The sequence below is a fragment of the Carcharodon carcharias genome, chromosome 3 (assembly GCF_017639515.1).
Source record: "Carcharodon carcharias isolate sCarCar2 chromosome 3, sCarCar2.pri, whole genome shotgun sequence".
In the NCBI taxonomy this organism is placed as follows: Eukaryota; Metazoa; Chordata; class Chondrichthyes; order Lamniformes; family Lamnidae; genus Carcharodon; species Carcharodon carcharias.
The window spans coordinates 170,475,071-170,502,012 of record NC_054469.1 but is presented as its reverse complement, the minus strand read 5'-3'; the positions used below and the strand labels follow the sequence as shown (position 1 = coordinate 170,502,012).

Below are 26,942 nucleotides of genomic sequence, written 5' to 3'. Positions count from 1 at the left end.
TCTTCCGAGGTTTCTTCAGGGCTTGATTTGAAGACCTGGGTTGTACACCTCAGCTGCTTCCCAGGTGTGCCTATGAAAGCAAGGAGAGACAATTAGTGCATGACAAGTGACTGCGTGATAGGGGAAGTGACTCACAACATGGTTGACTGATGGATGTTATATTGCTGGGTCCTCATGTGGTTGAACACCGCTGACCCCGCCGTCAGCACAGGAATGCTCCAGATTGTTGCCGGCCAGCTGGATAACTCTATTTTCAAAGTCTGTGAGGACCTTGATGCCAGGCATTCCTCCAGCAGTCTGTAATCTCTCTGTTTTGTTGTGTGCCAGCTTATCCTTCATGAATATGGATGGAGAGTGTAAGCAGGATGCCTGCCAGGCCAGCTGATGCCTAGCATGTGTGGGTGGTGAGCGGTACCGTGGATGGGATGAGGACACAAATCCTCAGGCCAGACGAAGATGTGTGTGAGAGTGTGAATGATGATGTCCCTTGAACTGGCAGTGAATGACATCCTTGTGAATGTGTGATGGGCTTGAATGTGTGAGTTGAGAGTGATGAGAAGGGTGACACAAGGAGATCATTCCTCCTCTTTCGGCACTGGATGACTATGTTCTTCTGCAGGGCGTTGGCACTGACCACAGCTGCCACCGCCTCCCATGCTGGATTGATGACCTTGCTTGCTCACCTTTACCCAGAGCGGAGGTAGAGGACTTTAAGGCGGGCCTCCAGTGTGTCCAATAGGTGCCTGAGGGAAGCGTCACTAAATTTGGTGGCAGCATGCTTCCTCCCTTTGGCAGCCTAAGTTTTGCACACTCTGTCCCTTGCTGCCACACTTTGGTTATCGTTAACCAAATTACTACCCTGCTGTATTACATGTTTACCACATCTCCTTTCTCATGACCTCTTTCCGCCACTGTTTAGTTTAAAGCCCTGTCTACCACCCTAGGTATCTAACTTGGCATAATACTGGTCCCTGCAGATGAAAGCTGTTCCAATGGCACAGTTCCGACTTTCCCCAGTACTGGTGCCAGTGCCCCATGAATCAAAACCCATTTCTCCCACATCAGTCTTTGATAATAATCTAGAAATTATTACTGCTTGAGTCCTGTGTTTTCTTTAGCCCTTAGCTGCTCATACTCCTTATACAGAACTTCTTTCCTACCCCTATTTATGCTGTTAGTACCCAAATGGACCATGACAACTGGATCCTTCCCCCTCCCACTGCAAGTTCCTCGCCAGCCCTGAGCAGATGTTCTGAACCCTGGCACCGGGCAGACAGCGCAGTCTCCTGGATTCTCGCTCATGCCATGGTCAGTTTGCTCATCCACCTTGTAACCCCCTCTCTTATCTATGCAGTATATGAAGTGTTGTACCAATAGCTTGTGCCTGTTGGACAGGAGAGTAGAGTTGAGGCCAAGATCAGATCAGCCATAATCTTATTGAATGGCAGCGTAGTCCCAAGAGGCCATATAACCTACTCCTATTTCTTATGTTCATGGATTTGATGTTCTTATGACGTGTATTCATTTAGGCATGTGTTTTATTTCTTTCCTTCGACTGATTTTAAAGTTAATGCTATGAAAGTGAGGGATGTCCTTTTTCACAAAAGTGTCTCTTGATGCATCGATATAGAATCAAAATTGTGTGCTTTGGTGTTTGTACCTTTTAAGCAAGCTTTTCCTAAGTTTCTTCAAAACAGATTTCAGAACTTTTGTAACCCTAGATAATTTATAGACTTGGATATATCCTTAAACTTTAAATAAACAAATAGAACAATTAATGATTGTTGAATCTGCTAAAATCTTTTTTCTTACTTTTGCTGGAGCAAATGTATGTCATAATATTAGTGAACAAAATTGCATGTTCCTTCCTACAATTTCTGTATGTGTTTCAGTTTCAGAGAAGAAATTGCCAAATTTCTCACTGAGTATGCCAGAGCTTCAAAAGCATTGAATCCAGAGCACGTAAGAAATATCAGTGCTTTATTTTGCCTTTCATATTTAATTCTCTCTTCAGGTTGTATTTTTGTTTAGTGATGGGTAATTACACTTGACTTGGAATCTTACTTATCCCCTAAGAAGACATTTCAGTGAAATGAGGATGGGATTGAAGTTACTAGGGCTGGGATTTGGTGATTTCTTCACATTGTTGTTGTTTTATCCTTTAATATATTGGGGTCAAAAGTGCTGGCTGACAAATCTGTATTAAGAATCTGTAGTTTTAACTTCGCTATCTGTCTGGAAATGCACAGTATGTTTTCTGATGGTCGATGGTGAGTTAATTCTGTGTTGCCCTTGCTCATTGCTTGTGCAGTGTGTTTTTTCAGCCTAGCAGACTCCATAGATTGCAATTCTTTTCACTTCGCATAGGTTCATGTTTTTCTTCTGAATTAGTTTTCTCGTGTGGTGCTGTTCAATAGCTGAAGTAAAGCAATGGATTTTATTGCTAAGACTAGCTTGTAGCTAGTTTTTGTTCTGTCAGAACTTTTCTTACCATATTTTTTTCCATGCCAGGTGGTGGCTGAGCAATATCAGAGGGCAAAGCAAATGGTGACACTGTTTACTAAATAAAACATTTTGCAGTTTCTGTTTTGGACAGAACAAGAAAATGGTACTGTTAATTCTTATCTGTAGAGGTGCAATTTTGTTCCATGGCTATCATGGCAGAGGTACGTAGTCAAACAAAATTAAAATGGTCCTTTTCTTATTTTACTGTCAGGGTGCATAAATTGTTTTTTAATTTGTTCTTGGGATGTGAGTATTGCTGGCAAGACCAGCAATTACTGTCCATCCTTAATTGCCCTTGAGCAGGTAGAGATGAGCTACCTTCTTGAATATTTACAATGCAGAAGGAGGCCTTTCGGTCCATCGAGCCTGCACTGGCTCTCTGAAAGAGCATTCCACCTAGTCCCACTCCTCTGCCTTAACAGAATCTCTGCAGCCCATGTGCTACAGTGCAGTTCAGGAGGAAGTTCCAGGATGTTGACCTACTGACAGTGATATTATTCCAAGTCAGGATAGTGTGTGACCCGAAGGGGAGCTTGCAGGTGCCTTGTTCCTGTGAGGCTGCTGCCCTTGGATCTTCTAGATGGTAGAGATCCTGTGTTTTGAATGTGCTGTTGAAGGAGTCTTGGCAAGTTACTAGAGTGCATCTTGTAGGAGGTACATACAGCTCGTACTGTGAGCCAGTGGTGGAAAGAGTGAATGTCCCAGATGGCGGATGGACTGGCATTCAGATGTGCCGCTTTGTCTTGAATAGTGTCAAGTTTTTTGAGTGTTTTTGGAGCTGCAATCATCCAGGCAGGTGGATCAAACAGGACCACACTCCTGACTTGTGCCTTGTAGATGGTGGACAGGCTTTGCGGAATCAGGAGATGAGTTACTTGCTGCAGAATTCTCAGCCTCTGACCAGCTCTTGTAGCCACAGCATTTATATGGCGGGCCCAGTCAGTGGTAATGCTGGGAATGTTGATGGTGGGAGTTGCAGTGATAATACTGTTGAACAGCAAGGGGAGATCATTGGATTCTGTATTGTTGGATTTGGTTATTGCCCGACACTTCTTAGATCTAAACATTACTTGCCACTTATCAGCCCAAACCTGAACATTATCCAGATCTTATTGCAGCCATGCATGGACTGCTTGTGTATCTGAGGAGTTGTAAATTATACTGAACACTCTGCAATCATCAGTGAACATCCGCATTTCTGACTTTACGTTGAAAGCAAGATACTGAAGATGATTGGGCCTAGGATGCTACCTTGAGGAATTCTGCAACAGTGCCCTGGAGCTGAGATGATTTGCCTCCAACAACGACAAACATCTTCCTTTGTGCAAGTTATGACTGCAACCAGTGGAGAGTTTTTCTCCTGATTCCCATTGACTTCAATTTTGCCAGGGCTCCTTGATGCTACACTCGATCAGATGCTGCCTTGATGCAAAGTCACCTTACTTCTTGAATTCAGCCCTTTTGTCCATGTTTAGACCCCGTGCAACGAGGTCTGGTGTAACCCAAACTGAGCATTGGTGAGCAGGTTGTTGTTGAGTAGGTGCCACTTGATAGCATTGTCGCTGAAACCTTCCATCATTTTGCTGCTGATTTGAATGTAGACTGATGAGGCGATAACTGACCAAGTTGAATTTGTTCCCCTTGTGGACAGACATACCAGAGCAATTTTCCACACTGTCGATTGGATGCCAGTGTTGTAGCTGTAATGGAGCTTTGCTAAGGGGGTGGCTAGCTCCGGAGACCAAGCTACAGTTGTTGTGGCTTTTGCTGTATCTGGCACCTTCAGCCATCCCTTGACATCACGTGGAGTGAATCAAATTGTTTGAAGACTGACATCGATAATGCTGGGAGCATCCAGGAGGAGGCTGAGATGGATCATCCAGTTAGCATTTCTGATTGAAGAGAACAAAAGAAATAGGAGCGGGAGTGGGCCATTTGGCCCTTCAAACCTGCCCTGCCATTCAATAAGATCATGGCTGATCTGCCCCAGACCTAAACTCCTCTTTCGTGCCAGCTCCTCATAGCTTTCAACTCCCTGATATATCAAAAATCTATCTACCTTGTCTTTAAACACTTTCAGTGATCTAGCCTCCACAACTGTCTGGTTAGGAGAATTCCAGACATTTGCTACCCTCTGAGAGAAGAAATTCCTTCGCATATCCGTTTTAAATGAGTGTCCCCTTATTCTGTAACTATATCCCCTCGTTCGAGACTCACCCACTAGTGGCAACATCTTCTCAACATCTACCCTGTCAAGTCCCCTCAAAATCTTGTATGTTTCAATAAGATCACACCCTTCATTCTTCTAAACTCTAATGAATAAAGGTCTAATCTGTTTAACCATTCTTGATAAATCAACCCCTTCATCCCAGGAATCAGCTTAGTGAATCTCTTTTGAACTGCCTCCAATGCCAGTCTGTCCATTCTTAAATGCGGGGACCAAAACTGTACACAATACATCAGATGTGGCCTCACCAACACCCTGTACAGTTGCAACAAGACTTCTGTATTTTTAAACTCCAATCCCCTAGCGATACAGGTCAAAATTCAATTTTCCTTCTTAATTACGCTGCACCTGCATGCTAACTTTTTGTGCTTCATGCACAAGAACACCCATGTCCCTCTGTGCTGCATTTTTTGAAGTCTCTCTTTATTTAAATAATAGTCTGCCTTTTGATTCTTCCTACCAGAGTGCATGACCTCACACTCTTCTATATTAAACTCCATCTGCCAAGATTTTGCCCACCCACTCAACCTATCTGTATCCCCTTGCAGGTTCCTTATGCCCTCATCACAACATGCCCTCCCACCTATTTTTGTATCATCAGCAAATTTGGATACATTACACCCTACCCTTTCCTCCAAGTCATTAATATAGATAGTAAATAATTAAGGCCCTAGGACTGATCCTTGTGGCACTTCACAAGTTACGTACTTCCAAACTGAGAAAGACCAATTAATCCCAACTCTCTGTCTTCTGTGTGTTAACCAATCCTCGATCCATGCTAAAACATTACCCCAAGTACCGTGAGCTCCTATCTTGTGCAATAACCTTTTGTGTGGCACCTTATTGAATGCCTTCTGGAAATCCAAATACACTATATATACTGGTTTCCCTTTATCAACTCTGCTTATTATATCCTCAAAGAAGATGGTTGCAAATGCTTCAGCTACATGAAGCTACCAGGTGTTGTGGATTATTGTTTTTGGCCTTGCGCCTGTTGCCGAGCCACTGGTCATAGCAGTGGTGCATGCCTGCCCACAGGAGGTGTTGCCATTTCCCTCTTTTGTTAGCTAGTGACTTGCAGGTCTGATAATGGATGTCCTATTTACCATCTGGCTCTGGCTACCTCACCAAACAGGTGTGCGACCCTTTTCCATCCTGCGGACATGCCCAAGCCAATGAAGCTGCTTCTTTGAGTGCTAACAAACCTGAGAGCTCTGCCTTTGAGAGGACTGCTGCATTTGTGATTTTATTTTGCTAGGCTATATCCATAATTGCTGCAGACAGCGAAGGTGGAAATTTTTGTACTTCTTGATGGCAGTAAGTGTCCCCTGGTTCACAGTCATACAGCAAAGTGCTAAGAACACAGGCCTTATAAACCATCAGTCAGCATGATGTTATTCCATGCGTGTTTCATGAGTTGGCCAATGGTGATAACCGCTTTCCCTGTGTGTGTATCAAATTCTACGCTATATCTGAACTATTTGTTTTGTCCCTGAACTTCTTTCAGTTGTTAAGTGTGCATGATTGTTCACGTTGACATGCCCTGTAAGCGTAGGGTGTTTTTAGAGAATATTTTGAAATAAATAACATCAGACACGGTAAATTAATGTCTCTTGCCAAAAATAGATTTTTTTTAACTACTGGCTTTGACTTCATTTTCTGTGTTTTTTAGATTGTGGTTATGAATGGATGTTGTTCCATCTTTGCTGCACTCTCTATGGTTTTATTTGACCCTGGAGGTAAATGCAGACATTATTTTTATTTTGCTTAAATTTTTTTGACTCGAGTAAAACTGATTTTCCTTTTTTAAAGATGGCTACCTGATTCCAACTCCATATTTTGGTGGTGTGCACCCAGATATGTGGCTGTATGGAGAAGTGCAAGCTGTGCATGTACCTTTGGATAGTAAGGTATGTGAATGAGATGTTTCCCCTAATTTTTATTTTTAGTCTAAAATTGCAATGGGTAGATTAAGATTCTTTTAAATGTTTATTTCTAGATGTTAGAAGGTGAAAGCTTTCCCTTTCAGCTAACAGTGAAAAAACTTGAAGCAGCTTTGCAGAAAGCAAAGGTGCAGGTATGCTTAAAATGTTTTAGGAAGAAAGAAAGACTTGCATTTGTATTTTATTTATTTCACAATCTCAGGATGATCCAAAGCGCTTCACAGCCAGTTAAGTACTTTTGTATTGAAGTCACTGTTGTAATGTAGGAAACGTAGCAACTGATTTGTGCACAACTCACTCCCAGAAAAAGTAGTGTGATAATGACCAGATAATTTGCTTTTGTGATGTTGATTTGAGGGATAAATATTGGCCAGAACAAGGGATTAATTCCCCTGCTCTTCTTTGAAATAGTACCATGCAATTTTTTCATCTGCCTAAGAGGGCAGATGGAGGACTTGGTTTGTCTTATTTGAAAGATAACACCTCTGACAGTGGAGCATTGCATTGGAGTGTCAGCCCATGTATTTGTCCTTGAATTTCTGGAGTGAGACATGAACCAACCCACAACCTTCTAACTCAGACAAAAGTGCTACCCACTGAGCTATGGCGGATGTAGTTATGTGTTTATGCCAGTAATGTTTCATGGCTATAGGTGTACAATAAAGTAGTACATTAGAATATTCAGGAGCTTGATTATACAGTGCAACTAATGCTATACAAAAATGTTGGTATGAGCACAATTGGCAATGAAGCAGGGCTGAAAGCTTTAACACTAAATTATTATTGCATATATGTTAATACCTTTCCATTTTCTGTCCATTGCTTAAACATCAGACACACAAAAAGCAGATTTTTTTTAACCATTGTAGGCAAACTGCGTTGCATGAGCAAAATGTATAATTGACCATGGTACTTACAGTCAATGGTAAGATGTGAAAAATTATTAGCTCATAGTTTTGTGTACCAAGTATGCAACATGACAAAACCAACTGTTTTGTGCCATCAAGTTCACTTTCGCTATCCTTTTGATTGACTGTTTTATGCCTTTTTTCTTTAGTTTCAATTTTATCCTCACCTCTTTATGTATCCAGGATATCTCATTCTTGGCTAGTTTATTCTTTTTAGTAGGATATATTTTCCAATTGACCTTGTATTTAATTATGACTGACTGTACTACATTTTTCAATATATTTGCCTCGTTTACCACCCTTAGCTGCAAGCTCATTCCCTCATAGATTTGATTTTCTCTAATGTATTACTTTGTTAAATTATTATCTATATCCCCTTCACTCATTATCTTAATCTTATCCATATTGTAATCTCTGCTTATTTCCCTTAGCTGGTCCATTTATTTTCACATTGCTAGGTTTAACTGTGCTTCCTCACTTGTTGGGTTTATTTGGGTCACAACCAGTCTTGTATATGTTGTTAAAACTCCATTTTCTTCTCCCCTTTCACTGCTTGCCAGTTTAGGGGTGGTTGAAATCTTTCATAATCATGAAATGAGTAATTCAGAATCACAGATTTGTTGCCCACTTTGTTTCCATTATTTGCCTGTCTGCAGTATACCCCTAATAGTGTGACCGATCCCTCCATATTCTCCATTTATCTCAATACATTAAAGCATACAATACTTAACTTCCAATCCAGCCATCTTTGCGGCCTTATGACCGTTATTCCTATTATGTCTATTTTCTCATTTCCAAATTATGTCTCCAATTGCCCTTTTTCTTTGCTGATGCTGTGCAGCAGTGTGCTGGTAAATTAATATGCTTTTTTTTTGTTATTATTTTCACAGAATTACAGAATCTCACAGTGCAGAAGCGGCCCTTCGGCCAATCGAGTCTGCACCGACACTTGAGAAACACCTGACCTACCTATCTAATCCCATTTACCAGCACTTGGCCCATAGCCTCGAATGTTATAATGTACCAAGTGCTCATCCAGGTACTTTTTAAAGGATGTGAGGCAACCCGCCTCCACCACCCTCCCAGGCAGCGCATTCCAGACTGTCACCACCCTCTGGGTAAAAACATTTTTCCTCACGTCCCCCTAAACCTCCTGCCTCTCATCTTGAACTTATGTCCCCTTGTGACTGACCCTTCAACTAAGGTGAACAGCTGCTCCCTATCCACCCTGTCCATGCCCCTCATAATCTTGTACACCTCGATCAGATCGTCCCTCAGTCTTCTCTGCTCCAATGAAAACAACCCAAGTCTTTCCAACCTCTCTTCATAACTTAAATGTTTCAGCCCAGGCAACATACTGGTGAATCTCCTCTGCACCCCCTCCAGCGCAATCACATCCTTCCTACAATGTGGCGACCAGAACTGCACACAGTACTCCAGCTGTGGCCTCACTAAGGTTCTATACAACTCCAACATCACCACCCTACTTTTGTAATCTATGCCTCGATTGATAAAGGCAGGTGTCCCATATGCCTTTTTCACCACCCCATTAACATGCTCCTCCGCTTTCAGAGATCTGTGGACACACATGCCAGGTCCCTTTGTTCTTCAATACTTTCTAGTGTCATGCCTTTCATTGAATACTCCCTTGTCAAGTGATTCCTTCCAAAGTGTATCATCTCACACTTTTCAGGGTTAAATTCCATCTGCCACTGATATACCCATTTGACCATCCCATATATATCTTCCTGTAGCTCAAGACACTCAACCTCACTGTTAGCCACCCGGCCAATCTTTGTGTCATCCGCAAACTTACTAATCCTACCCCCACATAGTCATCTGTGTCGTTTATATAAATGACAAATAATACCTTGTGGTATGCCAATGGACACTGGCTTCCAGTCACTAATGCAGCCTTCTGTCATCACCCTCTGTTTCCTACAACTAAGCCAATTTTGAATCCACCTTATCAAATTACCCAGTATCCCATGTGCATTTGCCTTCTTTATAAGTCTCCCATGTGGGACCTTGTCAAAGGCTTTGCTGAAATCCATAAAAACTAGATCAACCACACTACCCTCATCTACACACCTGGTCACCTCCTCAAAAAATTCAATCAAATTTGTTAGGCATGACCTCCCTCTGACAAAGCCATGCTGACTATCCCTGATCAAACCTTGCCTCTCCAAGTGGAGGTAGATTCTCTCCTTCAGAATTTTCTCCAATAGTTTCCCTAGCACTGACGTGAGACTCACTGGCCTGTAGTTCCCTGGCTTATCTCTACAACCCTTCTTAATTAGCGGAAGCACATTATCTGCTCTCCAGTCCTCTGGCACCTCCCCCCGCCATGGCCAGAGAGGAATTAAAAATTTGGGTCAGAGCCCCTGCAATCTCCTCCCTTGCCTCTCTCAGCAACTTTATTTTTGTCAGGTGTTGTATTATTTCCTACAACTTTGTTCTTGAGTATTTGTTACCTTTATATTTTTTGTGCTGTGACCTTGCTTTAATCTCTACTTTTTTTGTCTTTACTATTATTTCTATTTGATTCCTCAATACATTTGCCATTTGAAACTAATGGATGCTGAGCGTAGAATAAAGCGCAAATATTTCATTCTCTTTTTTTTTGGTCCCCAATTATCATGAATGAGAAATGCTAACCTCCTAGTTATCTGTCGACACCCTGGGGGGTTCCCAGGTTGACCAGATACTGACTGGATCAGCTATATAAATACTGTGGCTACAAGAGCAGATTAGAGACTGGGAATTGTGCAGTGAGTAATTTGCCTCTTGGCTCCCTAAAGCCTATCTACAAGGCACAAGTCAGGAGTGTGGTGGAATACTCTCTGTTTGACTGGATGAGTGCAGCACCAACCACACTCAAGAAGCTCAACATCAGGGGACAGCAGCCAGCTTGATTGGCACCCCATCCATCTCCCTAAATGTGCATTCCCTCCACCACCAACTCGTGGCAGCAGTACGTACCACCTACAAGATGCACTGCCGCAACTCACCAAGGCTCCTTTGTCAGCACCTTCCAAAACCATAACCTCTCATGGGAACACCACTACTTGCAGATTCCACTCCAAGCCACACACTTTCCTGACTTGGAACTATTTTGCCTTTCATACACTGTCACTGGGTCAAAATCTTCGAATTTCCTTCCTAACAGCACTTTGGGTGTACCTGCACCACATGGACTGCAGCAGTTCAAGAAGGTGGCTCACCACCGCTTTCTCAGGTCATTTAGGGATAGGCAACAAATGCTGGCCTGGCCAGCAATGCACATATATTTTCACAAATAAAAAAATACTTTTCATAAATGGCCACTTAACGTGGAATTGTTTAGGTTCATCATCTTTTGTCCCCTTCCCTCCCTAGGAAGAATACCTTGCTTTATCTGGAGAATCTGATAATCCAGGTGTAAACCTACACTCTACGTTTTCACGGTGCTGGATTTTGGCACAGAATGTGCACTACATTTCTGCTTTCTGCGCCTTGCATCTGCCTTTATTGGTGAGAAAATTGCATATCTTTTATACAACCAAGCTAATTCAAATTGCAGAAAAAGAATGTTGCATTATTGTTTATATAATTTTAAAAATTATACAAATGAAATGCTTTATTAATTTATGAAGACCTCTGTCCCTTTTTTCATATGGTCATTGTAACTTTCAGCTCTGTTTTATATGTATGCCATTGTTGCTGTTGCAAATTGTTGTTTACAAAGGCTTTTTTCTAAAAGAGTGTGTGACCTTTTGAAGTAAAATTTTGCAGCTAGTTACAAATTTCACAGCACAATCTCAATTGTGTTATTTTTTAAAAAAACAGCAATAAGAAACTGTCCAGTTCAGGCCAAATATTAGTTTGCGTTTAGTGTCAAAGCTATATAAGCTATGATACAAGCTGATCTGATTTTTACTGAGTAGATTCAAATGGATGTTAATAATTGGAATTTATTTTATTTTTATACCAGGTATTTTCCCTGAGTAAGGATGTTTATTCATTTGAATACAGGCATTTTTGTTTTCTGTCGAGTTCTTTTCCCAAATTACTGAAAGATGCTTTTTGTTTTTGTTCTGAATTTCATTTCAACAAAGCTGTTGGGCGAACAAAAGAACGGAGCACTGGAGTCAATATCTCCATTACCTTTTAAGTATCTCTGTTTAAAAAGTTGTCATTGCATATCCTTTTTAAAATAATAACTATATCCTTTTAAGTACAAGCTTGAATTAAATCAAAAGCAATTTGCTAGTGCATTAAGACCTAATAAACCATCAACTTCGGGCATATATGTTTATTAACATGAATTAACTTTTTCCTTCATTTGACATGTTCCCGTTTGTTGCTGAATTGGTCTTTTTTAACAGAATTTACCTTATTTAAAGAATCCTGATATGATGGAAATAGCTAGAGTAAATAAAAACCCCAATAACAATCTACAATTTTTTCAAAGGAGTAGGAGTTAAAGGTACCCTGGAAGAACATTGTTGGTAACATCTTATTTTTTTTTCTTTCCTTCCCATTTTGTGGTTTGTTGTTTGAGGTTTACCTCATTAACTGCAACAACAGCTCACCTTTTTATTCAGCATAATAAATATTCCAAGGCAATTCACAAGAGATGGTATATTGGACATGTGAGCTGAAATTTATTAGGTGAAGTTTGAGAGGGTGGTGAGGAGAACCATGGAGCAATTAGGCCTAGAGGTGATGAAGGCATCAAGAGGATTTCAAAGGTAGTGGGGATATGATAGAGATCGAGGTGGGTGATATTGCCAAGATGATGGACTGGATGTGGTGTCTAATAATCTAATTAGGATCCAACAGGACACCTGAAGTTGGGCATTGTTGGGTTTAGTCCAAGCGTTCAGCTGTTCTGGGGATGAAACAGTGGACTGCGCTGAGTGGTATCTGGTGAGAACTGTAGAGCATGGCTTTGGTTTAGCTAGTGTTCATTTGAAAGAAAATCTTGCTTACTGATGACTTGATGTTGAAGGGGCAGTAACAGTCATGGGACCTAAGACAGAACGATGGAGCTGTCTTGTCAGCGTACCCTGAATCTTGACACTATACTTAGGAAATTGAGTCAGCAGAACAAATTATTTAAATTTTGGAGGATGTCCATGAGTTCTGTGCCTGTGGCATTTTGAGATGAAGATGGTTGGTGCAGTTAGAGAGATCATGAAATGGTGGTTTATAGTGAAGATTCCAGTCATGTTACTGTCATGGGACTCTTGTTGATTTGGGTTATTCTTGTTACCTTACTTACAAAAATTGTATTTGTTTAACAAAGTTTTAAGAACCAAAATGTGTGTGGATAACTAGGCTACCGTTTCTGTGGTTTAGAAAATTGCTTTAAAAGTGACATTTTTGGGGCTGCATTGGATATAAGCCATTCAGATTAGGAAGATCATGGACTCAGTACATTGTCTGAGCTGATCTCAGTCAGCAAGGTAGAGGAAGTGCTAAAGTTATGTTGAGTCTCTTTGATACTACGGAGGGACTTTACTGCTGTTAAGTTGGTGATAGCTAGCTGGGAAGAATCACATACACATGTTGAACAAAGACTGGATTGAACTCTGTGCTGGTCTCAGCCAAAAAATGGCAGCTGAGGTAAAGCTGCCATGGACTTGTATCTCAGCTTGAGTCATTGCATTCATGATTATTTGCAGCCCTCCAAATTACTCCAAAATGTATAATAAGACATGATATTGACTTCCATGAGGGAGCAACAAATTTAAATTATAACCTAAGACAATGTCTTAATCCTTTAGAGGAATTCAGTTGTAAAACTAGTTTGTAGGATTAAGACTTGAATTGTTGCTTTTGATTTATTTTAAGCTTCAAACACTTGTACTTAATAATTTGCTTTGAAGCAAAGCAAATTTTTCTCCCGAAAGTGAAAATTCTATTAGAATAATTACCTGTTTTTTTAGTATAAAAATGGATTTTATTTTGGACACATTTCTGCATGGAGGGAATATTGTCAGATAACAGTACAGTTATCTGAATTGTGATTATATTGGTTATGAAAATGTGATGAGGGCTTCTGTGGGTATTTGTTTTTTCCCTTTTAATTATTAGCCTCTTCCTTGATACTTAGAATTGATCATTGCAGCATTTTCTTGAGAGGGAGAAAATAATTTTTAATATGTAGTTGAGATTAGATTATTACATGAGGTTTTGTTCCACTGCACAATAGAAAATGCTTTATTTTGGTCCTAAACTTACTGGTATGGTGTTTAATTATTTGTGCAAACAAATTGTTGGAAGTTTACCTTATGTTTAGCCCAGGATGATCAGATGTCTGCTGTCTGTAGAGGTCCTACACAAAATGAATTTTGGCTTCTCAGTCCATTTCCCAGTCGATGGGGTTCATAATACACAGCCACTCCTCATTAAGAATCTCATTCAGAGTCTGTACAATGGTTGGTGTGGGAAATGGAAAAACGTTCTGGTGTGTTAAAGGATACCTCCTTGAGGTTGGGAGCGCAGGACATTGTAGGGGAAGAGGCAAGGGAGCTTTACTCTGTCTCTAACTCTGCTGTGTCTGGTCTGGAAATACTTGATTCTGATGCTGGATTTGTGTAAATCATTCCATTCGCCAGTATTAACCTTTGATACCATGATGTGTGCAAAATTCACCAGAAAGCCTTTTTTGCCTTTTTTTTATAGAACTGCTTGTTCAGTTTTGCATTACCCGAACTTTGGTTTTTTTTTAATGATAGGATGAGTTTATCTTAGTGTCTGTTTGGAAATGAAAAATTGAAAACTGAGCTAAATACTATCTCCCAGATAATGTTTGATTTTAAAATTTTGCCGCTTGCAGTTCCTATTAGTTTGACTCAGTTAGAGTTAGATGGCTTGCTTAGTAATTTGACTTGTCTCAAGTACTTTTGGCCAGAAATGAACTTGTGTTTCCAATTTCATAAGTAGAAAAGTTGAGTAGGTGGGAACTACATGGGCTGAACATAGTTTACTTGAGTATTAGCATCAGAACATGAGAAATCTCAGACCAACAAACCATACACGTGAAGCCTAAATCATTTGTCTTTTAAGTCATATTGTAGTATTTGCTTTTGTATTTTCTCTTCTATCATATTTCTTGAGTCTATTTCTTTAACTAAATTTCCTATTTATTGTTAACTTTCAGATTAGTGCTTGAATTCTTCTTCAGTGTGAGCAATTTGCATTAATCCCATTCATAATTGTGTAAGGTAATTGGATCAAATTGAATTTCCTGAATTTTCCAACGTAGTTAAGACCAATTTACTTAACCAGTCATTGTAACTTAAATTCTTAAGACCATCATTCTGCTCTACCATACTGCACCCATTTATTTCCTTTCCATGGTTTGACTGCGTAAGGAAGGGGAGGAAGAGAAATTTAACTAGGCTTGCTTGATGTTCTATTTCTCATTCTTGAGTTGCACTTGAAATTCATTAACCTATTTGCATCAAATTTGTGCTTGCTGTAGGGTCCAAGTCCCATTCTAATAATCTCTTCATAACGCTTCCGTGTCAGAAATGTTTATGTTGCCCCTCTTCTGCGCTCTCTACTATGCATTAATTTTTGAAGCTCCAGCCTCCCAAGTTTGCAGTTTTCTGAATCTTACCTTAACCAGTGAATTATATTTATGTGTTAAAAGTTATATTTATGGCAGTCCGATATGATTGTAGCATACGCTAGGCAAGTTCTAGTTAGCATTGAACCAGTCTAACCTAAAATATAATGAGCGTTAATGTTTATATCAAAGAGAATAAACAATTTACAAAATGCTTGAATTTTTGATTGCTTTCCAATTTTATCTTCTCTTCTGAAAGTGCTGACCCTTGCTAGGGCAATTTTCTACAGGCACCAACAGCCCTCAACTCAAAGTTTCACCAAAGTGGTCATTTGTCACGTGTGAATCTAGATAGTCAGTTATTGGTTTAAAGCAAAATACTGCAGATGCTGGAAATCTGAATTAAAAACAGAAAGTGCTGGAAAAGCTCAGTAGGTCTGGCAGCACACGTGGAGAGAGAAACGGGGTTAACGGGGTTAACTTCTGAGCTCCAGGACGTCATTTCTGAGGGATACCTCTACGATGTGCTGGGGACCTCCCTGCCCCACCCCAAAATTTCCTAGGTAAGTTTTACATGGCAATTGTCTGGGAAGTGCAAACTTCCCATGGGCAATTGCCCTGTACTGAGGACCATTTGAAAGGTGCAATTTAAATCGCAAACTTCGATGGTTCTGGCTGTGTTACACCAATAGTTACCCAGAAACAGTTAGAAGAACTAAAACCACTTCTAGCTTCTCGGTAACTATTGTACACACCCACACTGACCACCCCCCACAGGACTCCCCCTAAATCCTCAGGGGACACCCCCCAGCCCCACGCCCCTTGGACTCCCCTGCCTGCCCCCCCACGGGACTCCTGCACCGGACCACTCCCTCTCAAGGCCCAGCCCAGCCCGATCTGAACCCCACCCCCACCGACCCCCAAAACGACCAGACCACGCCCTCCAAGACCTGATCCGACCTGACCAGACCAGATCCCCCCATATCCCTCGAGGCTCGATCCAAAGACCCCCAACTCTCCTCCAAGGCCCAACATGACTCTCCCCTCCCATCCTATCCCAGCTCCTACCCACTTACTTTATACACTTACCTTGTTAAAGACCTTTAAACCTGGCTGGACCTTTAAACTTGCCTGGTTTATGGCAGCTAGTGCTGTAAAAAAGGGGGCATGGCTTACTTCGACTCTACAGCCCTCGAGGCTAATCTCCAGGGATGTGCTGCATTGCCCAGGTCTCGCCTGATCTGAGTCAGAAGGTTGGACGTGATAGGATCGCCTGGATTTCAAGGTATGAACTTTCGACCAGCATGGCAGTTCATTTCGATTGCTACTCCATCGCAAGTTACGGCCTGGTCTTTCAAGTCAAATATGACTCTTCTTCGGAATCAAAGAAGAGTCATATTGAGCTTGGAATGTTAACTCAGTTTCTCTCTCCACAGATGCTACCAGACCTGCTTTTTTCCAGCACTTTTTGCTTTTATTTAAGTCGGTTATTTGAGCAAGCATAGAACAGTTGCAACTGCAGTAAATGCAATCCCGCCCCTGCTTAATGTCCACACACGCTTTCCAGAAAGAGCCACTGAATAACAATAAGGAGCAGAAATTCAAACTTTAGTTCCATCTTTTGCTTGGGTTTTCTGATGCTAGTTCTAACACTCCCAACTATTGCCTTGCAGATTTTATTTCTGATTTTATTCATTTTTAGAGCAGATTAGTTAGCACAAGGACTGAGTCACTTAAGAAATTGGAAACAACATTTTTGCAGCCTGTTTGAATAAAGTAGTCACTAATTCTAATGTTGCATAAGTGATTATTACACGTAATTTAAAATGTATAATCAGTGCCGCAGCTAGTTTATTATTTTGGACAGCAGATTTTGGGGATTTTAGAGGAAACAATCCAGAAGGGAAGTCTTTTCAAATATGAAGGAGCTAGATTTACAAAGTATTTATTTGTTGGGACCTAATTGATGAGGAAGAATTTACTTTTGTTTTAGAAGTGCTATACCTACTTGTTCAAATTAGCTGGGGCACTGTTTATTTATATTAAGTATCTTAAGTAATTGTAGTACAGTTACAGATATTCATGTACAGATCATAACTTTTATTGGTGATTGTTTGCTTAACAAGGGATGGCGACTAAGAAGGTTCGCCATCCCTTTTTCACATCCTCAGCGTCTTCGACTATCAGTTTTTCTTTTTGCAGGGCATCAGAGTCAGAGCTTTAATCTTGATCAACCCTCACAATCCGTTAGGGGACATTTACCCTGAACAGTTACTGAAATACTGTCTAGAGTTTGCACACAGGTTTGAGTCCCAACACTGTTTGGGCTGCAATGTTTTCATATTGGAAATTTCATATCAAAATTAATTTTGGTAATCACCCTGCAGCACTGACCAAACTGTATTTGCATGTGGACTTAAAAGAACTTTATGGACAGACAGCTACAATTAAAAAGGTTTAAATCTAAAGTTTAGCACTCCAAGTTGAATCTCTTGAAGTACGAATGAAAGGATTTTGTGGGGTATGTTTCGTGAAACATCTAACAAAGCATCAATTCTGCTGTAGAATATGCATGTATCTTAAAGGCTCAGTTGAAAATTGAGATCAGATTAATTCAATGGCATTGTGTCATTGTTTCAACTTGTTGCATTATACGTACAGTTTTACACTTCACATTTTTTTCACACTTAGAGTTTCTGTTCTTAGCTGAATTTTGGATGCATGGCAGCAGGAAGGGAGAATTCAAGGATGAGTCATCTTGCACAACTACCTGTTGATTCATGAATAGTATAGATGGAGGCCGAGGAAAATGTTACTATCTGATCTCTGGACTGGGGGGCAGTTTTGGGGTGGGAGCATGGGGGTAACTTGTATAAAATAAAGGCATAATGTGAAGGTACAATATTACACAGATATAGTTTTCCCAACAGCATACTGAGTGTTTTATGTGGATAGGATTGGAGTTGCATTATGTTAGTTCATGAGGGGTTAGGGTGGGGGGAAACATTTCAAATACCACACATTTATCTTTTTGTTATTTACAACACCTGTACCCTGCAGCAGTTTTATGTAAGGATGTATAAAGTGGGTGATTACTGAAGCCTTCTAGAGCATAGTCAGTCTTCCACTAATCAGTAGAGGGGAAAAAAGTATGTGTAATACCATTTTGGCTATTCCTAAAGAGCTCCACTTGGCCACTTCAACGTAGTACTGGGGACCTGGATTCAGATTCCCTGGCTGGGTTTGTTGCTACAAGACATGAGAAAACCGTGGGAGAGACGGCAGGATAGAGGGTGCTTGCTCTCAAACAAAAGGTGTGCTACTGTATGTTTTAGAATTTTATTTGGCTTCTTTAGGCAAACTTTTAAAGAATCTTGATTCTTTTAGAGGAGTTTTGCAATTAATACCCTTTTATTTCAAAAAAGGTTTGACAAAAACTAGAACAGAATATTTGTTTATAATTTGCATTTGAAATGATGGTAGTCGTTTCATTCAGGGAACACTACGTGAGGGAGAGAACTGAAATAATACTGGTGCCGTTCTTAACTAATGAGGTTGTGCAATTGGAATTAAGAATCAGTAGCTCATCTGAACCAATTCTTTGGTTTTCACAGTTTAAATACAAGTATTCTGTGCTTTTAAAAAATCGTAGGGAAACAATTCTTAAATGAAGTTATGTGCCAGGATTTTATGGCCCCACCGTGACGTTCTGCTCCCTGTTGGCGGATGTTGCGAGCCACGTAAATCTCCATTCAGTTTGGTAGGACTGTAATATCCCAGTGGGCGGGAGGGGCTGTAAAATCCTGGCCATGATTTTTATGCAAAACCTGAAAGATCCCTGAGAAATAGAGATTTTCTATCATCTTAATAGTTACTTAAGAACCCAGAGCAGAGGTGTACAAATTTGGGAGGGGAGGAGGCAGACTGACAATCCACAAAACAATATTTTTAAAAATAAGTACATTTCATAATGGGCCTACAAATCCAACTAAAGCGAATTCATAAATATATATTAATTTAATCTTCATGATTAGCGTTCTGCATTGATGCATAAAAACACTTGAATGTTGCTTTCTTTGGAAAAATAGAAAGATATCTATATTATAAATAGGCAAAATTTGTTCAAAATTTGCGAATCTTTTTAGTAATCTTGCATATTGATATTATGTTAACGTAGCTATGTATTTCTGTGTGTGTGCCTACATGCATGTGTGTGAAACTTAAGAGCAGGAAAATCCCAGGTGGATTCTTAAAAGGGGTAAGTCAAATACTTGCGTTTCATTCAGGATGCCAGAGTAGGATAAGGAAATAGGTTCAGTTCCTGACCCTTCAAAAGTCAATTTAGTAAAACATAAAGGACTGTTAATTTAACTTTTGAATTGCCTCAAACTTGCTTATTTTTTCTCATTTGTAGACACAAATTGCATGTGATAATGGATGAAATTTACATGCTCTCAGTGTATGATGACTTTGACTTCAGCAGCATTCTTAGCTTGAAGTAAGTATGTGAAGAATATTATGTAATTTGGATTAACTTTATTTAGGGGAGAATTTTCCCCCTGTTGGGCAGGCCGGTCGGGAGCGGGCATGTGTGCGAAAGTGTGCAGAAATCTCGCTGAGGCAGCTCCGTGCCTTGGAGATTAATTTCATAATAAAACATTGGAGAAAAGAAAAAATAAAATTACTCAGATATGTCCCCTCATGTGACATTGTCACAAAAGCTGGGACATGTTTATGAATTTTTATAAAACATTTTAATTAATAAACCCTTCATGAAACCTCATCCCGCCCATGGATAAGGTTCCATGAAAAATGAGAAGGCCGCCTGGGCTCTTCATCTGCCCGCCAACCTTTAATTAGTTAATTAACAGGCCTTTGACAGTTTGGCGGATGCGTAGCTGACTCCAGTGCGTGCCCGTGGAATTGGAGATCGGAATGACACCCGACGACACCCCGTGTCATTTTACGTGCCAGTGTACGGGGCCCACCCCCGCAAGCTGAACAGAAGATTCTGCCCATAAAGTTTTTACAGATTCCAAAAAATGCCGAGTGAGGAGCAAGTCTTCAGTCCAACTTGGCTATATAGTACTATTCTTTTATTTTAAGAGAAGTAAAATTCATAACTGTTGAATGATACCCAGGATGATGATCAAACAGCCAGATTTTTTTCTCCTTGTGCTTCACTGATTTTCTAATGAAAATGTCCTCCATGGTAAATGAGACCAAAGAAGTTAACAGCTTAAGAGATGAGTTGGCCCTTCTAGATTAGAAAAGCTTTTGCTAGAACACTGTAAAAAAAATTACTGCTCTGTCCACTCTATAGTCCACCATCTTCCTCTGCTTCAAACATTTATTCAACTTTCCTGACAAATTGTTATGGTGTTTTCATCCTATAACAAAACATCGTCTGTCCCTAGCAGCCCAATAAAGAATATTTTCCTAATCACCTTCCTCACACTTAGTGACAATTTTAATTTAATGACTTCTTTTCATGAACTTCCCAAACTTTCTCAATACCCTTTATAATTTTAAAAAACCTCTCTCAGTTTCTCTGTGCTGGTAAAATAGTCATAGTATCTTAGGCCTGTCCTCATAATTATTTTCCCACCCTAGCATGATCCTGGTTAATCAACATTTTATGCTCTCCAAAGCTTGAATGTTCTTTCTATCATGGAACCTTCAAAACTGCATGCTACTCCTAAAGTGGCCTGAACAATGTTTTGTGTCACTTCTTTATTCTTGAACACTGCATATTTATAAAACTCAAATTACTGTTAACCATTTTTATGGCTTTGTCTATCTGAACACGCACTTTCACGGTATTGTGTATTTGAACACCTCAGATTCATCCACATCCTTCATCGAGTGTATACTTCTGTTCCTTTTTTCTTCAAAATGGCATTACTAATTGAATCAAGCATTTTTCAGCCCATTCTGTGAGCCTTGCTGTTGTCTTGAATCATTTTGCAGTCTTTCTTGCTTTTTGCCAAGCCACTTTAGTACATAAGCATATCCTGAAATTGTACTGCCTATGGCCACATCCAATTCATCTAAATATAATATGAACCAATGTGCACTTCATACTGTAGCCTTGAGCATGCCACCTCCCAACCTTTCTGCAGTCTGAGCAACATCTGTTAACCCAAAATCTTTATTTCCTGCCATGAACTAGCTTTTTATTCATGCTGCTGCATATAAAAATCCATAAACCTGCATTTTTCTAATGAGTATCTTATGTGACACTTTATCAAATATCTTCTGAAAATCCATATCCCACACCCACCTTTATCCAGTACATCGCTTATTTTAAATCTGTCAAACATGTCTTCTCTTTAACAAATTAACGCTGAATATTCCTGATGCTTATTTTTGAATGACAGTAATACATTTTGATCCATTTGGTTTAGAGAAACTAAATAGAGCAGTGCACAGATTTACTGTAAGCAGTAATTTTCTTGCAATAGGACTGAAATCGCCTCCAATTTTAGGAGAAAAATTGATCAAAAGTTGGTATGGTTTCTCTTATAACACCTATGGATGTTATAAGAGTTACCACTAGGTTTAGTTTCATGGGTGAATCCATCCTGATGTGGTACTCACTGTTTATTTCTTTATATATATATTTACAGTCCACCAGACCCAGAAAAAATACACTTTATGTGGGGATTTAGTAAGGTACGTTGGATTTTATTTTGCAGTTGGTTTTTAATATTTATAATTGTGTTGCAATAACCATTGTATTGTCGAACTCTTTTTGAACTATTACAACTTAAAAATAAAATCTTTCAATGTCATTTTGGGGTAGGGCTGTTGTATTTTATTGAATTGATGTCACTGTCTGATTTAGGCTTGTCATTGCTCTGAAGTTGATATAATTTTTAATTTATATTTAAGCAATGTAGTTGTCCTAAGTATAATTTTATTCAACTTTTTATTGTCCTTCCGCTGAAGGACTTTACCATGTGTGGGATTCGGGTTGCAGTTTTGCATTCAAGGAGCAGAGAGATCCGTTCTGCTCTTAATCAACTGGCCAGTTTCCATGGATGTCCAGGTCCAATTCAGTTCATTCTTAGTCAGCTAATTGCTGATAGAGGTATGTCAAATAAACCTATAAAACAAAAAAAATGCCTTTTGTCTTTTGGAAATCCACAAACAAACATTGTTTTATTCTTTTGTACAGAGTGGATAGAAAAAACATTTCTGTCAACAAGCCGAAGACGTCTGAAAGAAGCACACCATATTATCGTTGATGGTTTAGCTGCTCTTGGGATTCCAGTTCTTCGAAGCTCAGCAGGATTATTTGTTTGGGCAGATTTTAGAAAAGTAAATATGAAGGTTTATTTCACTTATTTATTTTTGGATACCCTTAAACAACTTGTCATGGACGAGGGGATATCCAGACTATGACCTGCAGGCTGCATCCAGCTTGTGAACTTGGACTATCCAATATGCATAGTTGGAATACCACTGTCAGGACTTGCTATCTTCCCAGTGTAGTCCCTGGTTCCATTTTTCCTTTCTATTTTCTGCTGCTGCTCCATGTGACTGATTGCAGCTGCACAGTTAGGGAAGTTGTGATAATTCCCAGCCAAAATGTGCTCCAATGTTCAGTACTTGGAGTAATAAGGGGAATAATAGAAGCACTTGGGGAAGAGAGCTGTGCTGAGTGCCGGAGAATGTAAAGGTGAATTTGGGAGGGCCGGGGTTATAGAGGCCAGAATTTAACACTGTTGCTGCAGGCGCACGCCCGACCCGGAATTGCATGAAATTGTGTGAGAAGATGTCAGGCGCTCGCACACAACATTATGGTTGGCAGACGCACGCGAGACAGTGGATCTGCCTGCCGACAATGAAGCAGGCAATTAAGCCCATTAAGGAGCCATTTGTCAGTGATTTTACATGGTCTGGCGACTTTTACAATTGGCGGTCTGGCCAAACTGCCAGCCAGCCTTCACGTTTTCAATACAAACTACATCGAGGGTGGGATGAAAAGTCCGGGTTAAATAAAATAAAAGAAGGCATTTGAGTGATGATCTGCTATGTAATCTGCTGCCAGGTGCTTGATTTACAGTATCGTTACAGTTTGCAGCAGTTAATGAGCTCATTTCATTTTTAAATTACTGCAGCTCCCTGAGGCAACTCCACAGCAACCGTCAGCTTTCAGGGAGCACAAGCGCACACCCTCCCTTCTCTTGGTGCCTACCCTCTTCCTGCACACCCCGGCAGCACTGAGTCTTTCTCAACGCGCATTTCAGGCTGGCTGGCAGTTAACTGGCCATCCAGCGTGAAATTGCGTTCGGAGGCCGATCGCGGGTAGAAGCGCATTTCACCTTCACTTCTGGGCCTGTCAATCGCACATGCCCGATGAACATAAGATTCGGGCTAGAAAGTGCCAGTATAACATTGAGATGATAGGGAGTGTGGGAAAGAGAAGAACATTTGTCATTAAAATTTGTAAGAACTTGACTGGAACAAACATGAAATTTGTAGAAAAATTAAGGATTAAGAGCAAATGGATAGCTCCCAGAGAGCTGGCACAGGTGTAATGGGCTGACAGTTTTCCTTCTATCCTGTAAAAGGGACTAAAGAAGATTAACAACATAGCTTTAGAAGGCGTGGGGTTCACCCTGCAAAGGCAATAATACCAATACTTCATCTCCTGCTTGGAATATTCTAGTTGTAGCATGTTTGTCTGCCCATTTATTCATTTTTGCTTGAGAAATTTTCAAATGCTTGTGTATACTTTGCTTGCTCCTGTGAGTCTTTCTAGAAACATGGACACGTAATCCAACATGGAGGATTCGTCTTTCTGCTTTAGGAACTTTTCCTTAATCACTTTTAATGGACCTCTTATTTCATTACCATAGATCGATCCAAATGGACTAAGTTCTTCCATGAGAATGGTCTCTCTCAGAACTTCATAGGTAGTTTCAACTCTTAATGCTCGTATCCACCTGTCAAACCTACTTTGCTTAACCCTTTCAAATTCAGTGCAAGTTTGCCCAGGCTATTTCCTTAAATTTTGAAACTTTTGTCTGTATGCTTCAGGGACCAACTCATATGCACTCAAAAAGGCCTTTTTCACCACATCATAATCCTTAGAAACCTCGACTGACAGTGAAACATAAATTTCCTGTGCTGTAACTGTCAATTCGCTCTGCATGGGCAAAAGTCAGTTTTCCTTTGGCCAGTTCATCTATTTAGTTATCTTTTCAAATGAAATAATGCTTCAACATCCCTTTCCTCAAACCTTGGAAGAGCTTGTACAAATTTAAACATCTCTCCACTGGGTTCTGATCTGGAAATAAGTCCTGCCTCACCTACACCAGAACACCGTCGGTATTTGAAGATGGAATTCTCTATCTCTCTCTTTTCCTCTTTCCTGCCCATCTGACCTTGCCATTTCCAACTCCCTTTGAAATGCTTTTTCTCTTTCTTCTACCTCTAGCTCAAGTCTTTTTGTTCGCAACTGACTTTGAGCCCATTCCAATGAACCACCTCTTGGAGAACTCAACCTCTCAGGTATTCCTTCCAGTTTTAAATGCTGTGCTATCTCTTCGATTATCTCTGCCTTTCTAGCTTTGGCGGGGAATGCTACTCTTAATTTACTAGCCAATTCGATTAACGTAGCTTTTGGAATCCCTTGTAAAATAATCAGGGATGCCTGTTCCACTTGCAGGAAAGCTTTAGCAGTTTCCATTGCCATCTTATTTTTGAAAGCTTTTATTACTTACTAAATCTCCACGCAAATCATCATTGTTCCAAAATATCTCTGTCAAGCCCCCAAACTTTGTCATGTCTCACTGGGGATAGTTCGCTGCAATGTCCCCACTGCTTTCTGAACCTTGACAAATGTGAAAAGTTTGATCAACCCACCTAATTGTTTAATTTAGATTAACAGAATATAAGCACCAGGTTTGTAAACTTAATCAGTAAATAACTTTATTGAACAAATTGTCTTTAACCAGTGGTAAAAGAAAGAAATATGAACTGCTAATTTCTAACTCTATAACCTAAGCTCTACCCCTTCTTAAACCCCTATACACACATACAAGACACATAAGACACACACAAACATGGGTTTTAAGGATGGGATAAAACAGCTCAATAGCACCAGTTCCAGAGTACAGGATTCGATGGGTTGATTTTGATCGATATCTTTCAAATTCCTTACAGTTCATTGTTGATGACATGAGGTGGTCTTCCAGCACTTTCAGTATTTTTTCACAGATTGAGCACTTGCCTTTTAATGTCTCTGATGATGGTTTTCCCCTTTTCCTCTTGACAGGGGTTTTCAGAGAGAGAGCAGGTTATAGAGAAATGAGGAGAAAAGGCCAGCTGGCTATTATTGTAGAATCACTGGGATCTTACACACACAAAAGACAGAAGTTTTGGATCTCTTTCCTTTCAGGCAAGGAGCCATTCTGCTGCACTGCTCTCACGCAAAACCTGGTCACCTGGTCAGGAACCAGTTAAAACGTCGTTGCCAAGCAGTTCCCCATTAGACTGGAATCCTTCTCTGCACCATCCTGTCTTTCATGGCACACTCTGTTCCAGGACAGCAACATTGTATATGTCCCTTATACTGTTCCAGTAGATATGTCCTTCAAACATTGTAATTTTAAACCACAGTCCAACAGAAATAAAAAGATATGTTCTTTACAGAACACATAAAAGTGAGTTTTGTGAAGCTGGTGTGATTAAAATGTGTGGTGTGTATAACCCAACCAAGGTGCCTCCAAAACTGTGATTTACAGAGTCAGTTACCTGTAATCAAAATGGTGTAATTTTGGAGGAATTTTGCCGCCCTGTTGTGGTAAGGGTAGGGCTGGGGCCAGAAAATGTGGCGAGCTGTTCACAAGCCTATTGACTTTAATAGTACCTGAAGATCTCGCGGGCAGAAGGGACTGTAAAATTCCACCCTTTCAGTATGATTGTACTTTGTAGCTTCGATGAAATTTTGCCAGCTTTCAGCTGGGATGCTGAATGAATTGGAGTGCAAAATTGGTACCTCAGGAGAAGTGAAGTTGAGTGGTACGAATTTCATCTCTTGCACTGCTTCCAATAGCACTTTGGAAGCCGATTTCCCTTTTGTTTCAGCGTGGCTCACACTGCACGCCCTCGTGAGACGGGCACCCACATGGGTGTTCCCAGCATGTGATGGAAGCCTCAGAAGGAGCACCATCCAGTCTTCATACAGCTTGTGATAACTAAATGCCTGATTTGGGCCAAGCCGATCCAGATAATGAATTTGTGTATCACTCTACACAGGATAAGCACTGAGCTACAAGTTAGGCTCTAAGCCCATTCTATTTAAAGGGTCAGACACCCAGCTTGCAGATAAGTAATTTTGAAGAACTTCTGTTATTGCAAAACATCCGGAAGAAGTCTGGAGTGCTTTTGGAGGTGTTGTAGTGAGTTCCTGGATTTGCCAGTTTGGGTTCATGCATCCTCAAAGGGACAACAGAGAATTAGCTGATCTGTCCACTCAAAGGCTGCAACTGGGGTCAACAGCGGCAGTGTCTCTGCGTTTGTAGCACATCAGGGAGATGGAACAGAGAATGCAGAGAAGGCAAGCTCTATGCATTGCCCTCTGCCAACTTTGAGCAAGACCCCTCCATGCTCTCTGACAGGCCAGAAAATAGAACCAGCATCTTGCTGTACATCCTCATTCAGTGCTGCCTTGTATGCCATCCCATTGAGGTTCTCACCTGAATCCTGTGCAGTAGAGCCTCACCTTTTAGGGCGCTGGCAAACAAACTATCCTTTTACCTGGCCTGGTGATTCACCACGTGCTG

The 26,942-nt window shown here is 40.4% G+C and overlaps 1 protein-coding gene across 1 annotated transcript in view; it reads left to right on the top strand.

Annotated features, from left to right (window-relative positions):
- Nucleotides 1-26,942, top strand: part of LOC121275689 (1-aminocyclopropane-1-carboxylate synthase-like protein 1) — a 50,944-nt gene that overhangs the window by 15,159 nt on the left and 8,843 nt on the right. Inside the window, exons 4-12 of the mRNA XM_041183249.1 lie at nucleotides 1,893-1,962; nucleotides 6,405-6,471; nucleotides 6,545-6,642; nucleotides 6,732-6,809; nucleotides 17,347-17,447; nucleotides 19,559-19,642; nucleotides 21,774-21,819; nucleotides 22,096-22,237; nucleotides 22,325-22,467. Coding sequence (XP_041039183.1) covers nucleotides 1,893-1,962; nucleotides 6,405-6,471; nucleotides 6,545-6,642; nucleotides 6,732-6,809; nucleotides 17,347-17,447; nucleotides 19,559-19,642; nucleotides 21,774-21,819; nucleotides 22,096-22,237; nucleotides 22,325-22,467 — 829 coding nt within the window. The remainder of the gene's footprint in view (nucleotides 1-1,892; nucleotides 1,963-6,404; nucleotides 6,472-6,544; nucleotides 6,643-6,731; nucleotides 6,810-17,346; nucleotides 17,448-19,558; nucleotides 19,643-21,773; nucleotides 21,820-22,095; nucleotides 22,238-22,324; nucleotides 22,468-26,942) is intronic.